The sequence below is a fragment of the Magnolia sinica genome, chromosome 6, assembly GCF_029962835.1.
Source record: "Magnolia sinica isolate HGM2019 chromosome 6, MsV1, whole genome shotgun sequence".
NCBI lineage: Eukaryota > Viridiplantae > Streptophyta > Magnoliopsida > Magnoliales > Magnoliaceae > Magnolia > Magnolia sinica.
Genome location: NC_080578.1, coordinates 711,998 through 732,856, shown reverse-complemented (window position 1 = coordinate 732,856; position 20,859 = coordinate 711,998). Strand labels below are relative to the sequence as shown.

Below are 20,859 nucleotides of genomic sequence, written 5' to 3'. Positions count from 1 at the left end.
TTGCATCATGAAAAGGGTGGTAATCAGTGATAAAAGCAAAACTAATAGTGTGTTTGAAATTTGAGGGTCTTTTGCATCATCAAAACGATGGTAATCAGTGATAAAAGCAAAAGTCGTAGCATTTGAAATGATGTGCTGAGGTGGTAGCTTGATTTTAGGTTCATTATGACTCGGCGTGAAAATCAAGTAAATTTGACTTCAAGAATTAAGGGCCCCACTTTGATGCTCAAGTAAAATCTACCATCATCACCAGTGCATTATCCCCTTTTATAGATAGGGTCCAAAATTCAGTTGGACTCGTCATTTAGTGAGCTATGTAAACGGAAACGACCTGAGAGAGGGATTTCCAATCTTGAAATTTTTTGGACCTATCATGCTAATTATATGAAATCCACTTCAGTTGTTAGATGTAAAGCCAAAATTTAGGCATTTATATCAAAACTCAAGACCATCCTTGATTCAGGTCGACCACACAAATGAAAACAGCTTGGAGGGTGAGTATTATTATTTTCCTTCATATCATCCACTTGGATTATAAACCAGGCTGATTTTTTAACCTTATAGTTAAAATGGTGTGACACACTTAATTATCGGGGTGGATTTTACATAAATATCACTATAAGCCACATGTAAGAATATTTTTTAAGCATACAAGCATGCTCACCTTAGTTACTTCTACACAAAATTAATAGAATTGGACTTTAAGAATTAGTGACCCCATCATGATGTTTAAGCAAAATCCACCCCCGAACGGTAGGTATGCCATCTCATTTCAACCGTAGGGCCTAAAAATCAGATTGCTTCATGATTAAGGTGGGGTATACAAAGGAAAATAGCTGTAAGAATGACATCGCATATATTATTTTCAATTGTATATATAGTATTCCCAAATCATAAATTAAGCTGATTTTTAGGCTTTACAGCTAAAATGAAATGACATACTTAGTGATTAGAGTGAATTTTACGTAAGCATTACAGTATGCCACATGAGGATTTTTTATGCTTGCATGAATTGGCATCAATCTTCTTTTGCATGAAAATGGCTTTGATTTGACTTCAAGAATTAGTGAACCCCATCATAATAATTAAGTGAAATCCATCCTAATTTTCAGGTGTGTAATCCCATTTTAGCTATAAGGCCAAAAATAGCCTAGTTCATGATTCAGGTGGGCCATACAAAGGGAAGCAATTTGGAGAGGGGATGTCCTATATGCTATATTTAACCGTATGCATGGTCCACTTGAATCATATACCAAGCTAATTTTTTAATCATATGGTTAAAATGGAGTGACAGGCCTAGTGATCAAAATGAATTTGACAAGGATGTCATGGTTAGCCACATGTAAGAACAGGTAGAATTTATCTCATGCATATAGGAATGTTTGGAATGCAAAATTTTTATTCACATAAAAATCCCTCTACATCATTCTAAAAACAATTGAAGATTCCAGTTGAGCCCATGGTAATTATGAGTTGAATTTTAATTCATATCAATCCATGTGGCCATACGACTCCTTGAGGCCATTTGGATACTCTTTCACCACAATAATGTAAAGATGCAATGAGAGACCCTATTCGGACACACGTTCCAATACCATGCTTACACCAAGGCAATGCCACAGTACCCTGCGGCCCGCAGCTGGTGGATGGCATTACCAATCGTTTGTACTTGGTAATAAAATCTTCAACCTTTCATTTAGCTGCACCACAAGCTTATGACTGTCAGAAGGGGTTTTTAGCTACTAACTGTGTAATGGCGATTACGCATGAACAAACCGTATGGTGTACCATGTCGGCAAAAATCATTCCTCTGACTTCGGGAAATAGAGAAGGAAGAGAGCCATTGTTCCATACCTATCATTGCACATCAGGTGGTAACGGCATTCCTTTAAAATCGAGAAATGGCAAGAGAGGATCTCGGCCGCAGTTGTAATTGCCAATGGGTTGCATTGCAGACACCGAGAAAGAGGGAGAATTGGTGATGGAATTGAAAGGGAAAAGAAGGGTTGTCAAGATGATAAAATGACCCACGATGGGCCTACACCTCTATGGATCGGGAGGGCTGCATTTGCTGGAGTGATGGCGTGGGTGTAAAAGAGTTGGTGGGGTAGCGTTTTATGCTACTCTGGAATGGTTGTCACCTTGAAGAGTAAATGAGCGCAGAATCCATCAATGAATTCATGTGCCTCACCAACATATTTTATCTGACATAGGCAGCAGTAAAAGCCGCTGATGTACGCAGTATTTACTTATTTCAGTCAGAGGATGGTAAAAAAAATGTAATTGTGGCATATTTTCATTACATTACTGTGGCGAAACTGTATCCAAACAGAGGCTCACAGAGGGAGGAATGAATTTGGCTAGAGATCGATACCAAGACCTCAACTGTTAAAACGAGGTATCTCCACTCAGTCTGCCATTTGAGCTATGGATTAGGGTGACTTTCAAACCAAACATAATAAAACATAAACATGACATGTTAAGAAAAATAAGAGATGCTCACATTTGCACGATCCAATTAGTTGCTATGTAGGGGCCATTATGGTGTTTGTATGTCATCTCATCCATCCAACAAGGTTGTCCCACCAAAAATCAGGACAATCCAATTAATAAAATAGGAAGTTCCATGTGAATGTGGAGTTTTAGGTGTCGTTTCATGATTTTCTACAATGTACCTGATTATTGGGCATCTTATTTTCATGATGGGTTCATATTAATGGATAGGCAAGATGATATGCAAACACTTTGGAGGGCCCCACACGCCAATTAGTTGGAGTGTGAGCATTATTACTCAAGAAAAATACTCTTTATTTTTATTTTAATTTTTTCTCCCTAAACAAAACAGCCGTTTCTCAAATACCACACCCCACTCAAGTATAAAAAAACACATCATGCTTTCACAATAAAAATTTCTAGAGGTGAGCCGGTTTCGATCCAGCATTGCTGAGTCAAATCACCACGTAAACTGATTATCAGAATCGTCAGATGATTTTTTATTAGTTGATGGGGTTAATAAGTTAGGCTGAGATGCGCGAGATTGGCGAAACAAACCCCCCACACCATATCCATCTGCAGTTAAACCCGACACAATTCACGTGGGTAACTAACAAATTTTTTTTTAAAAGATTTTGGACTGTCATCCATTGAGATTAGTGTACAGGGCCTACCGAAGGATCAAGTGGGCCCCACCAACTATCCGATCTGATGGTGAAAGGATTCATTCATTTCTCACATCATGGAAATTGCGGCCATGGAGGGTTGAATTTCATAACCATCATGATGATTGCAAAAGATCAAAGCATGACTAAAGTAGATGCGGATTGCATGGTGGTAACCCAAACGCACTATATATCGTAGCTACTCAGGCCTACAATGAGACGGAAAAATGGTTGGATAACGTGGATAAAACACATATACGACGGTGGGCCCCAACAGTCCTGACATCACATAGTTACGTGGTAAGGGGGTCACCACGCAATCTGCGTCCGACAAGTGTGAAGTGTTGCATCTTTTAGTCATTGACAATTGCAGGCCAGGCCGTCCAGCCACGTTAGCCATTGGTGTTTTTGTCACCTGCAGACGCTAGGCGGTCCCTGTCTGTGCTCCCTTTCCCAGCATATTAGCAGGTATCTCACTTGCTCTGGTCCCCTTTGAATTTTCCACGTGGCAGTGACTTGACAGTCGTGCGTAAGATTGGATCCGCTTATCAGACGGTCCTTACCGTGTAGATTCATTGAGGTGGGTTCTACACCTACAAAATTCAGACCGTTAATCAATCTAAGCTGACCCTTAGTTTTACAAGTATAGCGGTCCTAAAGATCATTATAGGGACTGATCTTTTCTGACCGTTCATCAGATGGTTCGGAAGGGCGTGCAGCGCACTGATCAGGCGAGTGAGTGACACGTGAATTGACTCGCTTAGGCCGTTGTTATAGGAAAGATCCCATTTCCTCACATGGGTAAGCAACCTGATTAATGGACCAAGGAACATCGATCTACGATGGGCAGTGTCCTATGAATCACCTGCAGACGCTAGGCGGTCCCTGTCTGTGCTCCCTTTCCCAGCATATTAGCAGGTATCTCACTTGCTCTGGTCCCCTTTGAATTTTCCACGTGGCAGTGACTTGACAGTCGTGCGTAAGATTGGATCCGCTTATCAGACGGTCCTTACCGTGTAGATTCATTGAGGTGGGTTCTACACCTACAAAATTCGGACCGTTAATCAATCTAAGCTGACCCTTATTTAGTTTTACAAGTATAGCGGTCCTAAAGATCATTATAGGGACTGATCTTTTCTGACCGTTCATCAGATGGTTCCCAAGGGCATGCAGCGCACTGATCAGGCGAGTGAGTGACACGTGAATTGACTCGCTTAGGCCGTTGTTATAGGAAAGATCCCATTTCCTCACATGGGTAAGCAACCTGATTAATGGACCAAGGAACATCGATCTACGATGGGCAGTGTCCTATGAACGTCCAGGATCCCTCACACATGCTGCAGATTGGCACGGATTAAATTAACATACTGAGAATGACTTGCAATCAACATATTGAGAGAAGCAGATTGCCTGTGGGGCCCACAGAGATGTCTGTGACAAAGCCACTCTGTCTACCTGTTTAGAAAGACCATATTGTAGACAGGATTCTAAAAATCAGTCAGACCTAAAACTCATGTGAGTTACACCACAGGAAAAAGTGGGGGTTGAATGTATGGGGTGACACGTTTTGTATCAGGATGATATTTGTTCCTACAGTTTAAACCTGTGAACAGTCTATATCATATAAACAACATCGTAAGTCCAGGAAGATTTCAACTGTGGACATTTCTGTTACCACTGTTTCGTTGGCGTGGCCCACATGAGTTTTGGATCTGACTGAATTTTAGAATCCCGTCCTATTGTGGTCTTTTAAAACAGATGGACGGAGTGAATTTGTCACAGACATCTCTGTAAGCCCACACAGTCCTAGACAAAGGTATATCTCACTACCAGGGTGACCGGCAATCCGCTTCCATATTGAGATCAGATACTTGGAAGCGGACAGCGTACTGAGTAACTCAGTACGCAATCCGATTTCCAGACACTTGTGTAATCCGCGGGATTTGAAAAGAAAGAGTCAAAAGAGTAGTGATTACGCGCGAAACCGGTGGACACAATCAGGGTGCGGCTTGGGTGGATCTCCGGATCCACCGAGGTCCGTGGATACCTAACTGTGGGGCAAACTATGATGTATGTACCTTACATCCACGCCGTCCATCTATTTTGACAGCTCATTTTAGGTCATATCCAAAAAAAAAAAAAACCATATCAAAATCTTAGGTGCACCATAACACAAGAAACAATCGTAATTGAATCCCCACCATTAAAAACTTCATGGGGCTACCGGAATGTTTATTTGCCATCCAACCTGTTGATAAGATCATAAAGACATGGATGAAGAGACCACACAAATATCAGCTTGATGCAAAACTTTTGTGGCCCGCCAGAAGTTTTTACTGGTTGATTATCACTGTTTCCTATATTATGGTCCACCTGAGATTTGGATGTGCTTGATTTTTTTCAATCAGGCCCTAAAATGAGTTTTCAAAAAGGATGGACGGCGTGGCTATAAGGCACATACATCAAGGTGGGCCCCACGTTCAGCGATCCCACTCACCTAGGTGGATCTGGAGATCCACCGAAGCAGCGCCTACAAAATCAAGGTAAAAGATGCCAAACACATCCAAGTTATCTATCTGGCACTCCATGTGGAAAAAATGGTTCGCATACGAGATCCATGCCAAAATCAACTAATAAGACTAAGAGTACGTTTGCTCGTAGAATTTTAACAGTTGCTTGAACTTCTTTGTAATCTTCCTAGACTCCTTCAATCAGGGACCACTATTTTCAAACGTCCACCATTCATGACCAGGACTTCCAGAGGGACCCAATAGATGAGAAGTCCATATCCCCATGTAAAAAAATTCAACAGATTTAATTAATGTTGGCCATGGAAACGTGTCCTTTGAAAGAACAGTTTAAACAGTCTTTCCAAGAGGCCCATCAGTGGAAGGCCAAGGGAGAAAAAATCGGACAGACCACCACGCAAGGGGTTATTCCCCATTAGCAAATTACAGCCCAAATTGAAAATTTGGACAAACCATGCAAGTAGTTATTCCTAAAGGGCGACATCCTCAGGATAATTTTCAACCATGGAACCTCTTTCTGTGTAATATCTGATTTGGTTGCAAATCGTATTGATGAGTTCTATTCAGCTCAATGAGATATTTTGAGAACAGAACCACCTTTTCATGTAGGAGCCAATTTGCATTTGTTAGTCTAATAAAGTGGATAAAACACAATCCTCATCTCCTTACTATTCCCATCCCCCTTTCCTGCCTTAGGAGAAGACCATTCCAGTAGCATCCATCCTTCCTGGCCACATTACTTGCGAGTTAAGCTGGATGGAAAACAGCTATTTGTGGGCTGCTTGCTCAATATGAATACACCATCAGTAATTTCTGCTAATTTCTTCCTCACTAAATCAGCCATTTGCAGTTCAGTTCACACATGCATCCAAACACATTCTATACAACAAGCAGATCCGTTGCTAAGTCACAACTACATATTTGCCACCGCCATCGCCATGCCCCAGATATTTGGGGTAGGCCGGAAACATCTGCATACACATTCTCATCACACAACATTGTAGCCCATGAAAGGCAAGAGATTGGACAAACATCAAAACAGCACATCTTCTAGTAAAGCTCATTCACCTTTTTTCTACAGAATGTTCGAAACTAAAGAACAGAGTATACGTGTCCTTGTTCAACTAGATCAAGTAGTATAGTACAGGCTTCAGTCAATTTCAAGCAACACATCAACCTCAACTTGAAGAGTTCAAATTTTAATGAAAAACAAAAGGCCAATATTAGGGGCAGTTATATACAGGGAAGTTACATACCACAAAATCTTCCCATGGAAACTGCATATCTAGACCCCCAAAAGGAATGGATACCGAGCTCCAGATCTGCAGTCAGCCTGCTACTAAGACAAAAATCCAAGCTGGTAGATCATCCAGTCAGCAAGCCTTAAAGCTTGTGGCGCCAACATGCGGGCGACGGTCGGCAGGGTTGGAGATGCAAGGGTGCCAAGTATGAAGCAATTGAAGCTCAATAATGCAACCGCATCAGAAGCGGGCCGATTCTTTATGGTGGAGAAGAACTGGACTACACTCTTTAGAGACATGCCAACCACAGTGAAGAGTGCCACTACAAGGGGCAAGCAGGGGTCTTCAGCCTCCCAGACGATCATGCCAACCAGAAGTGACAAAAATGTGCTGAAAAGGCTCTGCGAGAGTGCAACACCCCTTCGTCGGTCCAATGCCTCCTCATCCACTGTTAGATTTCTGGAGACGATTCGGGGGGAAAATGGATACGGCCGGGCTACTTTTGACCCAGGTTTTAAGAATACTTGCTTCCGAGGTTTGCTGTCGGTTTCATCCTCCCATGCATCTCCATGCATTAGGTCTTGGAGGTTTGCTCCACTTCCATCATAACCTGATTTCCAGGAGGGAACATCATAATCGGCAACAAGGGGAATGTCATAATCATCATCGCCAACAACATTGTTGTGGGCAGTAAAATACTCAGCGTCTTTCCCATGGGTTTCGCTTAGTCGAAGATTTTCATCTTTCAGATCCTGCAGCTGTAAGAACAATCACAGTTTTAGGTTACATTTCATCAAATAAAATGGCAAAATCTAGGATGCAAAATCACAAGGAAAGACCAGAAAGCATGGACTTCTACAGAAGCTTCCCTGCATCAGCATCATGAATTGAGAGATACATCTACTTTTTTGAATGTTAAGAAACTAGATAGTTGACTCAAAAATCTGTTCAGTGCCCGAACAAGAAACCAGGCAGAGCCATTATTTTGTGCAAATATGGATTCTAGATGGGCAACCACAGCCCCCAAATAACATAAGATCTAGCTCTGTAGTTCAGATGCATGAGATATCTTTCTGTTTGATCTGTATTACTAGAGGAGTGGACCCCACAGAACAGCCGGATTATATCAATCAGGTCTCATCAACCAACCACAGCATAAAGGCGGTAAACAAATCATCGCAAGGGAGAGTGCAGAATGCAATGCAGCAACCCAATTCACTAGCAACAATCTGCAGGAGATCGTGGATGGACAAGAACATATTCACCAACACCGCCACACATGATTGATGTTGAAGAGATTGATTAATAAAATCGATGCAGATAAAAAATCTAGGAAGCATGTTTAGGTCACTAATGCCTAGGAACAAGCCTCGATTGTCTTAGAAAATACTGCTTCGCACAATGTTGGACAGCAGCTACGGATATTGAAGAAATGGCAACACAAGCACAGAAAAACGTGCTAGAAGAAACAACATAGAGTGATAAATATAAACAGAAACTTGAACTGTGGCGGTTTTGACCTCCACAATACTAGCTAAATCTAGTCTCTAGAGACTTCTGACCATTAGCATCAGCACTAAGCCTCCCACTATTAGCAGCCACTGTTACCTAGTGTCTCCTTTTCGAAACAAGAGTCATCAAAGCCAACAAAAAGTCAAGACTCTTGAGATGCAGTATCTGACATTTGATATGCACAATTCGTGCAAATTGGGCCTTTATTTTATTTTATTTTTTTATTTGCAAACAGCCCCTGAGGGTAAAATAGTTGGGTCACTGGTGGATCAAGGTTTTTACCGTTTTCTTTTCTACAACTCAAACATGTTACGAGGGAACTTTCTACAATTGCATGTAGAAAATAGTTAGGACAAAGTGTCGCGATGATCTAAGAATGAGTAGGTGATTCTAGATATTTCTATTTGCAAAGTCAAATGCACCAAGGCCGACATCTGTGCCTATGCAACATTCGAGCACAATGTAACATACTCAAGACTCGGGCCATTTATTATAAGAAGACCAGAACAAGCTCTAAATCACCCAGAGATGGTGTAATGTAATCAAGACTCAGGCCATTTATTATAAGAAGACCAGAACAAGCTCCCCAGAGATGCATGTCATCCATAGAGACCTGTAAACCACTCAATCAAGATTTGAAGCCCTAGATCGCTAAAAATAATCATCATGCTTCTTTCAGATGAGATTAACTTTTTCCTAATAATCAACAATCAATTTTAGGGTGAGCTTCTGCCAAGGCCAGTTCTAGAACCCGGTGAAAGAGGAAAGCTGATGTTCAGTTGGGCAGCCAATCATTTAGGAGGCGTTTGGATCATAATTTGCTTAAGCTACTAATGCCTCAAATAGCTTATCTTGGTTTCTGCTTATTAAGCTGAAGTGATTAATAACTTTAAATAATTTTTTTTAAAAAGTTACTTATAATTGATCTAAAACCAAACTTACTTATCTCAAATAAGTTATTTATCTACCGCTGTAAGTAGAAAAAGTGACTTATTTGGTGGTATCCAAACGGGCCCTTAACTTTCGTTTAAAAGCAAAAGCCAAACAACCGGGAGAAAGGCTAAGACAATAATGATGATGATAATTAACAGTCAATTTTATTAACAGGGGATAACCAGTATAATATTCATAAATACTACAATTTTGATCAACTGATAGTAAAAACGAAAACATCACTCTCAACTCTCCTTCATGACAAAATTCATGGATGGAGACTAACAGTTTTGAGTGCTCAAATTAGTTCCCTGAGATATAAAAATTATATAGTTGGGAAAACAAACCGGGCATCTTCACTATTATCAAAAGACAACTATTTCAAACAAGTATGAGTCAATTTATTATAATATATGCTCAATTATTTAAAGCCACAACCTAGTACTCTATGAAGTCGATTAGCATTGGTTGTAACCAGTGTTCGAAATATCGGTATCGCACAATGTATCACACCCTTGGTATGCAGATACGTATCGGTTATCGCATGGGATATATCGTTTGTATCGCATAGTTTATCGCAATTTTTGATAAACATATGGAAACATTGGGAAAATGGTTGAATTTTTTAATGAAACTTTGGGGATTGTTAAAAAGGCCCATAATACACACTTTTATATCATAATATCTCAAAAAAAAAAAGATGCACATAATAAATTTCCTTTGTATAGGTTCATAAGTTATGCGATGCTTAACTGAACTAACACAACTATTTTTAAATTGAACGGTGTAGCTATTGCTCTAATATGATCTAATATGATCTCTAAAAATAGATAAACGGTGTAGATATAATAAATACATCACTTTGGGCCCATGTACCTTTGATCTCCTTTGAACCGTTCATGCAACTGGAGCTCGAGGAGCATCAGTGCTCGTCTTTGCATGTCACAGACACGGATTGCGTCCTATCCCTGCCCGCCTTTAGCCCCGAACGGGCAGTTCTGTGGGTTGGGCCCACCTTGAATGTATGTGATCTATCCACACCGTCCATTTGTTTTTCCATCTAATTTAAGGGGTTGAGCCAAAAATTGAATCATATCCAAAGATCAAGTGGACCATACCACAAGAAACAGCAGGGATAATGATATCCACTGTTGAAACCTTGCTAGGCCCAACAATGATGTTTATTTGTCATCCAACCTATTCATAAGATCGTATAGACATGGATGATGGGAAAAAATAAATATAAACTTGATCCAAAATTTATGTGGCCCCCAAGAAATTTTCGACGGTATACGTTCAATTCAACTGTTTCCTATGGTGTGGTCCATTTGAACATTGTATGTGTTTCATTTTTGGGTTGAAGCCCTAGAATTATCTATTAAAATAGATGGACGGAGCAGATAAAATACATAAATCATAGTGGACCATACAAAGTTTATTCAGCACACCAAGCATAGTGAGTTACTCCGTACGGAAATTGGATTGTGTACTGAGTTACTCAGTATGCTTTTATCGTACTGAGTAAACTCAGTTGGGCCCACTGTGAATTTATGTGGTTTATCCACACCGTCCATCCATTTTTACAGATAATTTTAGGGGTTGATCCCAAAATTGAAGTAAATACAAAGCTCAAGTGGACCATTACATAGGAAAGTGTGGAATAATGATTTCCACCGTTGAAACCTTCCTAGTGACTAAAGTAATTTTTATTTGTCATCCAACCTGTTCGTAAGATCACAAAGACATGGATGAAGAGAAACCACAAACTTCAGCTTGATCCAAAACTTCTTTGGCCTCCAAAAAATTTTTAATGGTAGAGGTTCAATCAAACTGTTTCCTGTGGTGTGGTCCATTGAGATTTTAATTTGCTTCGTTTTTGGGAACAAGCCCTAAAATTATCTTTTAACATGGATTAACGGAGTGGATAAAATAAATAAATAACAGCGGACCCCACACAGTTTACTCAGTACCCTAAGTTACTCAGTACGCAATCCGCTTCCAGCGCGGATTACTGAAATCATGTCACCAAGTTACGTGGGTCCCACCCTAATGTATTTTTTCTATCCACACCGTCCATCCATTTGAACAGATCATTTTAGGGCGTGAGCCAAAAAATGAGTCAGATCCAGAGCTCGAATGGACCCCACCGCAGAAAACAGTGGAGAGAGTGACGTTCACCATTAAAATTTTCTTGAGGGCCACAAGAGATGGATGGTTAAGATGATATTTGTGTTTTCCATTATTCCATATCTTTTTGGACTTATGAACAGATTAGATCACAAATAAAAATTATGATGGGCCCTCAAGAATGCTACGAGTTTCAATGGTGGGCGTCACTCTCTCCGCTTTTTTCTGTGGCGAGGTCCACTAAAGATTTATATCTACATTATTGTTTGTGTCATGCCCTAAAAAATTATTTCCAAATTAATGAACGGTGTGGATATGACACACACATTACCGTGGGACCCACAGAACACGGACACCACTTTATATGATTGTACAGTGAGTAACTCAGTACGCTTAGCGTACTGTGTAAACTCATGTGAGGTCCACCACGATTTATGTATTTTATCCGCTCCGTCCATACATTTTAACAGATAATTTCAGGGCTTTAGCCCAAAAATAAACCATATACAATGTTTAAATGGGCCACACCTTACAAAACAGTTGAATTGAACATCCGCCGTTGAAATACCATTTTTGGACACAGAAGTATTAAATTTAGATGACTGATAAACATCACTGCAGGGCCCATATGATCTTATTAAATTCGTATTTTCCTTTCATCCACGTCCATATGATCTTATTAAGGGTTTGGATGACTAATAAACATCACTGCAGGGGCCAGAAAGGTTTCAACGATGGAAATCAGTGTCACCACTGTTTCCTGTGGTATGATCCACTTCCCGTTCTAAGTTTTGGGATCAACCCCTTAATTTAGATGGGAAAACAGATGGACGAAGTGGATAGACCACATACATTAAAGGTGGGCCCCAACTGAGTTTACTGAGTATGATAGGAGCGTGCTCAGTAAACCACACCCGCGCCAATCCCCATTTCACCCCTCCCGCCCCATCTTCTTCATTTTCCCTCTCTGTCACAAGCACTCTCCCTCTCCTTCACGCAGCGAGGGTTCCGGATGAGGTAATATTGTTCTATTTCCTCAAATCTGGCCTGATTTCTCGCCGAATCTCCGAGAAATCCGCACAGGCACGCTCCAATCAGCGAAGAAAGAGAAAAAATGAAGAAAATAGCGAGAAAAATTCGAAAAAAGAGGGATACAGATACTTACCTGTCGAATGGCCCACCTGCGATCACCGCTACAGCCTACGGCTACAGGTACTCTCTCTCTCTCTCTCTCTCTCTCTCTCTCTCTCTCTCTCTCTCTCTCTCTTTTCTAATTCAAAATTTTTTGATTTTTCGCAACCCACGGCATCGAGGTGGGTTGTATCGGCGATATCGACGATGTATCGCATGATGTCGACGATATATCGCACAATATCGGCGATAATATCGTACGATATCTGAAGTTTTGGATTTTTGGTATCTTCCGGGTGTTATCGGCGGAGTTTCGTCTCGCACTGGTGCGATACCAATAATATCGGCCGATAGTATCGATATTTCGAACACTAGTTGTAACTGAATCCTACCATGTGAGAATAACACTGATGCAGCCAAATAAATACGTGCTTGTGTTTATCAGTAAAAGGTAAGAAAACTGACAGCAGCAGTACAGGAAAATAAGTCCCTTTCAAGGAAAGACTGTGGAGGGCGTGAAAGGATCAATCTATTGCAAAGTAGAATTACTGAAGTCACTTCAGAACAAGTAAACAGATCAAACTTTACCTTGTTCTCCAGTAGATCAATTCTGGCTATAGCTTTATCATGCTCCTCATCAATCTCTGCTAATACCGTCTCCATGATCCCACGGTCTTTAAGAGCTATATGCAACCGTTCTTCGAGTTCCTTCTTTTCACACACAAGATTATCCAAGTCAATCTGCATCGCTTGCAGATGAATTTCTAGCTGCACATGGTCAACATCCAAACTGATGCAATAAGATGAGTGAATGAATAGAGAATACAAACTCAGGAACAATCGAAATTGAAAATCATTCACTGAATCATTAATTGAGTGCATAGTAGTCACATGATTCCCGGTGACAATCTTTGCAAAAAAAATCATCACATTTTTTGGCAGACCAATTTATATTAGCCGTTTGTCATGAGAAAAAGAAATTCATTTCCCAGGAAAATAAAATAAAAAATGAAAGGCAAGGATGCTGATGAAAAAGATCAACAAAAACCAAAATGTGGTCAAAACTCCACCCAATTGGACTTTCCTTTATTGATAACGAAATTTCTTTACGAACACGAAAGAAAGATGGAAATAGAGATGCAAGAAACCAATCAAGGTAGGTAATTGACATCAAAAATCCCACAGCATGAAAGAGAGACACCCTCCTACATGAAGCTATCCGCTGCCTTTTAAGCTCTCTTGGATCAACAGGAAGGACACAACAAGGCAGGAAGGACACAATGAAGAGTTCTCATGGTTCCAATATCTTTCTGTATTGCATGGATATAGCACTTTTCAGATATCGTTCTGGCGAGTGTTGAGAGAAGCAAACTCTACATTGCCTTAATGCATTTCTAGACCGCCGAGGTCATTGGGTGAAAAAATGAGACCATGAATCATCTTTGGAACTAAGAAGAATCTGGTATAGTCAGTAATGTAACTATCTTCGAAGGATGGTATATTCCTACTTTGAAGCTTCTTGAGGAAGAAGTTCCGTCGGACTTGGAATTTCAAAGAAAAGATTAGGCCGAATTCTTGACATTGAGGTCAAGGGTTCAATCTTCACTCTCACCTATCAACAAAGAGGACAAAGGTCCCAAGAAAATGAACTCGCCGAAAAGATATGCAAATGCGAAATTGTTATATGTGGAATGTCAAAACCTGAAGGTTTAATTCACTCAATGACTGCTTGAAGGACTAGCAATGACCAACAAGTACCTTTAAAACACTCGACGTTCTGGGGAAAACAAGGTTTTTCTGGTAAACTATAAAATGCTTCGTAATAACTTGCATGTACAGATACACTGGCAAATAGTTCAAGAAAATGAGTAAGAAACTTACCACCCTCTCCCTTTGCAATGCATTGAGAACCCGGAAAGGAAGAGATATGAGAGCAATGGTCCATATCAAAATCCCCCAGCACACATCCACGTGGAAGTTGATGAAAGCCTTCACTAGTTGCAACCATGTGAATGTAACAATACCAACAATTTTTGCACCGACCAGGCATAAAAGTCTGATCAAAGTGCATGGCTTTGTAGCCAAGACTATTGTGTTTGTCATTAATTCAAGAAACAGCCCCATCATGTCTACCAATATCCAACAATATCAGTTTCTTCTCTGCTCCTACCCAGTTCCAGATGCCTACCAGACAACATCTCTACCAGTTGAATAAAGATCAAGACCAAAACATTGAAGTTCTGCACACAAAAGATGCCTGTGAGAAACCCCGAAGATAAAGGAGCCAACTTCAGGAAGCACACAAGTCATAGCAATGTCATATACTGCAAATACATCAGTTCAATGCAATGAATTTATTGACATTCACGCATCGAATTCAAAGATGACATGTTTCAACTCTTCTAACCAGACTTTTTTTCTTAATAAATCTACATAAATTATTAACAACTGAAGTAGGAGAGGATAACAATCTAGTAGGTTATGAAGAAGTGAACGACGAAGTGCTATATTTGAAACTAGAAGCCTACCAAACCTGCTTATCATCATGCTGATGAGGATAAATAGAGACCTACTTTGGTCCTTGTACTTTTTATCCTCATGATGAATTGATGCTATTACTGTGTTGCTAATCATTCATCTCTGTTCCCAAGAGATGAAATTAACCGACCAGTCAAAAACTTCCTCGGAGGAATATCATGGTGTGCCTGTTACTAGTCACTTATGAGTGAAAGGTTATAACTATGAGAATAAAGCACAAATTATTGTAGAAGAGGAAGCTCACTTCTAGACAGCCTGTAGAAGTAATTTTTCATCAGAAATATGAGATTTTGAGGTATGATCTTTTCAAAGCATAAGATCCGGCCCCAGAATGAGACATCATTGGAGCATCCATAGTAGTCATTGGCAATTGCTACTACATGACCTAGGAACTTCTATTCTTCTTCTTAAGCCAAGTTCTAAACAATGGGATGAGTCCATGTGGCTTCTTTGCTTTGTTCTGTTGTCTATTAGACAACTTTGCCCACCTGAAAATTTCGTGTCACATAAGATTTCTAAAGTGGTTCCACACAACCACTTTAGGCTGTCTGATGCACAGGTTATTTGAATTGTGAACATTCAGTTCAGAGTATGTTTGAATATGTCTAATAATCTAACCTTATAATATTTCAAGAGGTTTGCTAAGCCCAACTTATCTCTCTACACGTAGTGTTTGTACAATTTTACCCTGCAATTACTCAGAGGGGCATAAACTACCGGTTTTAGGCCAAGGCATCTAGAGTGTGGAAAGTGGGAACCCAGGGTGCAACCAAATGTTGCAAATCCTCAACCTAAGCACAAGATAGGTAGGTAGACTCACACTCAAATTTTCCATGGCACCCGAGCAACGTACTTGATGCATCTCACCAAGAAGAAAGCAATCTCATCACAGGACTTGGGAAAACAAGACCTACATTCATTCTTCAATTCATCATGGCATAATTGAACATGGTCTTTAACCTTTATAAATTATATGGACCTCAATAAAGAAATCCTAATCTAATGAGGAATTATTGAAATAGCCAATTAAATGGATCAGATTACAGTCAGCTAATAAGGACATTTTAATCAATTTCATCAGAAAGGGCAAAAATACCAGTTAATCAATAACTAGCTGACATAACATGAGATTCGAGACAATGTGGTCATGTCAGGCCCACATGAACACATATGGGACTATGAATCTGATTGCATCAACCCACCTGCTGATGTCTTAAGGCTTTGTGGACGCTGGATCATGGGCGGATCACACTCATGGGTGCCTTTTTAGAGCTTTCGTGGTGTATTTGTGGCTTGGGGGTATTGTATATGTGACTTGAGTCACTACCAACTAATTACTTAGATTTCCACAGTCGGCTAGACCCCGTAGAAACCTTAAGATAAGGAATCAAGGGAAATTCCGTCTTAAGGGACCATGGTTACAAAGAGAGAATGTGTTAGGCACCCTCTTTGCCCATACAAGTGTACGATCTCTACTTCACAGGACGAGACTAAATATCATGAATTAAATTAGTTCTTGTGCACGGATGATGCAAATGTATGTGTAATGCAGTGTGGCAATCCAGTGCCTACAACAAGCGATGGCCCAAGTCAGATAAGTCTACCCAGACTCACCCACTAGAAGAAGCAATCAAAGTCTACTCAGTTCGAGTTTTTTATAGGCAAGATCCTGTGCACCGGAGTGCCGTAAAGCATACACTTGAACCAACTAGACTAACAGGTGGGTTGGAGTGGAGATGGTGATACACAATGCTGATGCAAATGTGAATGAAGTTTATTAGAGTAGAGCAAATGGGTGAATGGGTTTATCGTGATGATTGACTTTGAGTGGACTGGATCAGCCTCTGGTAACTCAGGTAGCTAAGGTTTGGGCTTAGCTAGGTTGACCTAAGGCGAGATAGGCTTCTCTTTTGCAGTTTCTCTCATTGGTGAATGGATGGGCTTAAGGAGTGGTGTAAGATGTGAGATGGGAAGTGAAGAATGTGGAAGATATGACATGTGGATGATGATTTGAAATGGGAACGAATGGGGTATTCGTAAGGTTTTTGGGTGGTTTTTTGGTGATTCTTGGGAAAGGGTAAAAAGGCTCTAAGGGCCAAGATTGATAACTGGAATGGGATCACCACATGGCGCGATATGAATGGTTGGATGGAGGGGTAAAAGGCGTAATTTTGGACAAGAGGAGGCAACGAGGTCATTCCACTCCCAGTGCGTTTGTCGATGCATGCACTCTGACATCATCCCCCCGCCTAACCCCGCTGCAAAAGATGGCAGATGTCCACATGGTAGGTGGCGCATGATGGGCCCTATTTTTTGTAGGGATCCCTCTTGTTGTGGTACTTCTCCTCTAGTCCACTTATTGTGGTCATAAGTGCTAATGGGCTCGGTCTTGAAGTGGGCTTGGACTAGGCTTAGAGTTTGCGGTCTTATATAGGTTCCTACTGCACTCTGATCAACTTGTTAACCCTAGGTGGGGTGTCTACAGGCTCATGCCCATGCTATCACATGTGCTAGATCGGCTTCTTGTACACACGCACTTAGAAACCTCACAGCTGGCACATTGGTGAATCCTATTTGGCAAAACCAATGACCACATGCATGATGGTACAACTCTCTCGTTCTGATCCCAAACTGTAAGTAGGTAGGACTTGAGGTTGCCCCTCCATGATCCTACTTTGCTTACTTGCCCTTTGGAGCTTGCCCATTATAGTTGGGCTAGGAGTGGACGGGACCGTGCTAGCTAATGAGTGGTGTCAAATGTGAGACTCTTCCATGGCTAGTCCCAAGAGACCAATTAAAAGAGGAAGGTTGATTTCTAATGGGCAAATGATCACAAAACTTTTGGCGATCTACCATTTAAAAGCCAACCCGAAACTAGAAGGAGAAAGGCCAAGATGATGATGATAATTATGATGATCAAAGCCAGAGTTACTACAAGATATGTCAGTAATTTCCACTGAAGGCTAAGATGAAGATGATTTTGAAAGTTAGGAGTGATGCAAGGAAGAGTGTAAAAAAGTGAAGAGGAAGATCACCGTCTTCCTCAAGTGATTAAAACCTTGAATCCACAAGGAGAGTTCTTGAATACACAAGAAATTAAGATAGAAAATATGAATATTGTATTGAATAATGTGTAATGTGTATGATTTCTCAATTATACCACTAATAAAAAATAATAATAAATAAATAAATAAATACCTTAATTTGAATACTCAAAATAGCAAAATTCTAACCCTAAAATAAGTCCTAATTCAGGTAGAATAGAACTTGCCCAAAATAGTAAGTTTTGCCAAAAATAGGAAGTCCTAAATTAGCTGTATTAGATGATTCCTAGCATGATTACAATCAATCTATAAAAAAGACAGAAATCTAAAACTCTAAAAATAAGAAGATACGATAAAAATCAAAATTACTAAAAATAGTAAATTTTTCATAAAATCACAATTTTGAATAAGAAGCGTGCATTTTCTCACGAAATGGACGAACGCGTAGTGGGTCGGTTAGCCCCAAATGGCCCGCTACATAGAGATTGACAAGTCATGCATCCTATGACAATTCCCAGATCAAAAGTTATGGTCGATTTATGGTTCACACTTCAAATGGCAAATTCTCCCTATCTGTAATGAATTTCGTCAAACCAAACACGCCTAAGACGCGGTTACGTCATGCCCTATGTAGGACTAGGCCCAAATTTAATGGGCTAATTCTGCTTCCATTTGACCTTATTTTGGTCCAGTCGTGCAAAGAACACATTTGTGGTAGATCCTACATCAAAGAGTTACTACAATGTTAGACAGTAATTTCTTCAGAATATTACAATTTTTCCCACTTTTGCTCGCAAGCCAAAAGCAAAAACTTTGCAATATTTGGCGAAGGTGGCAACCTTGCAACATCCTAATTATCACCCAAACGGTACCGTAACAACTAAAATGACAAGAAACTATAACGTTTCCTAGTGTTTGCAATGAGGAAGTATAACTCAATTTGCCATTACATTCCAACTTGAAAGGCATCTAATTGGAAGTTATCCCATAGAAATTTGGAGCCCAGCCCTAAAAACAAATACTGAGCTAATTAAAATCCATGAATTTAGACTTCTTTGGAGTAACTATTGTAACAAAACTCAATGCCACCTAAAAAAAAAATAATAATAATAATAAAACAGATCCCTCAAGCTCCCTACTCTCTTAGGAAACTAGTTTCAAAGGGCTCAAAGATGCCTTTATGCAAAAAAGAAAATAATAATAATAACCCAACAACATTTCTTGGACCAGGCATAACCATTTGATGATTGGATACGTGGCAACTTCATCAATGCCAACTGTTAGAATTTACAATTCCAACTTCAATATCATAGTTGTCTTACATCTTGCACTAAATTGCGAAATTGCAGTCTCCCTTTCTAACTACCAACTTATTGTTGCCAACAATCAAATCTAATTTGGCAATTGCAATCTTACTTGTTTATTGCCCTCGTACTCTCACAAAAAGTGCTAATGAGACAATCATGAGCTCCGCTAAGAAAGCAAAAATGCCAAACCGACGTGTAACCATGCACGCCAAACCAAAATATGTGGAGGGGTATCCCAAACCATGCATATGGTGGGCACTTCTGTGTAGATAAACCCGACCAATATATCAGGGGTGATCCGCTCATCAGCTCGTGCTGCGATTGCATCGTGAAAACCCGCATTCAGCAAACGCATGCACAACAGCATGATTCTTGTGCGGGGTTATCGACATGGTAGGGCCCACTCAACGCAACGGACCGGATGCCCCACGCAAGATTCAGGCTAGCGGAGGTGACCTCACGGAGAGTTGCGCGGGGCCCTTGAGAGCGACAAACGAAAAACAACAAGAAAAGGGGGATTTTTAGAGAAATGCAAAAGTACCCTACCCCATTAATATCATCACAACCCTAGAAAGCATTAAGATATCATAAATGAAAGGTAACTAAAGATTCCATATACCTATCACGGGAACAAATAAAACCCTACTCCACAATGTATCAAATCCAGATTACAGGAATCATACCTCAACAAGAAAAAGGATTGATAGAGAAGGAGACGATACTTACCCGCGCGCGTACATGACATATCGGTATTAGGGTATAGAGAGAGAGAGAGAGAGAGAGAGGAGAAGACGGGAACGGATAGAGGGGACCAGCTTGTTATTAGGATAGCGGGAAATGGATTTGGACACGTTGCGGTAAGAGTAGATTGGCATCGCGACACGTTTGAGGAGAGACGGAAATGGAGGCTCGCCTGTGCTCGTGCTTTGCCGACTCTCTCTAGTAACGGACTTTCTTACACGTGGCATTTCATGACTCATGAGGTGGATCCAGGCCTTCCACGGATTTGGCCCTGCCTTTTACTCACGGACGATCCTATCCATACGTTTCTCCTCTCGAATCTGGAGGTACGGATCCACCGCCCCCCAACTTACCGGAAACGGATTGGCTACTCCCGCTGCCACCGGCCAATGGCTGATGGTCGTTGCTCTATGGGCCCATCATGATGTATGTGTTTCATCCATGCAGTCTATCTATTTTTTTATAGATCATTTTATGGCACGAGACTAAAAATGAGTTGTATCCGAATCACAAGTGTACCACGTAACTGGAAATAGTGTTGAATGAACGTCGCCCTTTAAAAACTTTTTAGAGGCCATAAAAGTTTTGAATAAAGCTGA

The 20,859-nt window shown here is 40.5% G+C and overlaps 1 protein-coding gene across 3 annotated transcripts; it reads right to left on the bottom strand.

The window, feature by feature from the left end:
- Positions 1 to 6,734: 6,734 nt before the first annotated feature.
- Positions 6,735 to 20,403, bottom strand: LOC131247857 (uncharacterized). 3 transcript variants are annotated; one of them, XM_058247771.1, is made up of 4 exons: positions 20,246 to 20,403; positions 14,512 to 14,870; positions 13,219 to 13,398; positions 6,735 to 7,685 (listed from the first exon to the last, which is right to left on the bottom strand). In XM_058247771.1, exons 2-4 carry the CDS (start codon positions 14,755 to 14,757, stop codon positions 7,026 to 7,028), a joined length of 1,086 nt encoding a protein of 361 aa, XP_058103754.1. In that variant the 5' UTR covers positions 14,758 to 14,870; positions 20,246 to 20,403; the 3' UTR covers positions 6,735 to 7,025. The 3 variants fall into 3 exon arrangements, with proteins under 3 accessions (XP_058103754.1, XP_058103753.1, XP_058103755.1); XM_058247770.1 differs by having other exon boundaries at positions 20,203 to 20,381; XM_058247772.1 differs by lacking the exon at positions 20,246 to 20,403 and adding an exon at positions 20,139 to 20,162.
- Between the last annotated feature and the right edge of the window lie 456 nt (positions 20,404 to 20,859).

Excerpts from the sequence above, each read along its gene's own strand:
- LOC131247857 (XM_058247771.1), bottom strand. The coding sequence starts at position 14,757 with ATGATGGGGCTGTTTCTTGAATTAATGACAAACACAATAGTCTTGGCT. Across the intron at positions 13,399-14,511 it reads CATTGCAAAGGGAGAGGGTG|CTAGAAATTCATCTGCAAGC; the intron begins GTAAGTTTCTTA and ends GACCATGTGCAG. Across the intron at positions 7,686-13,218 it reads TTGATCTACTGGAGAACAAG|CTGCAGGATCTGAAAGATGA; the intron begins GTAAAGTTTGAT and ends TTGTTCTTACAG.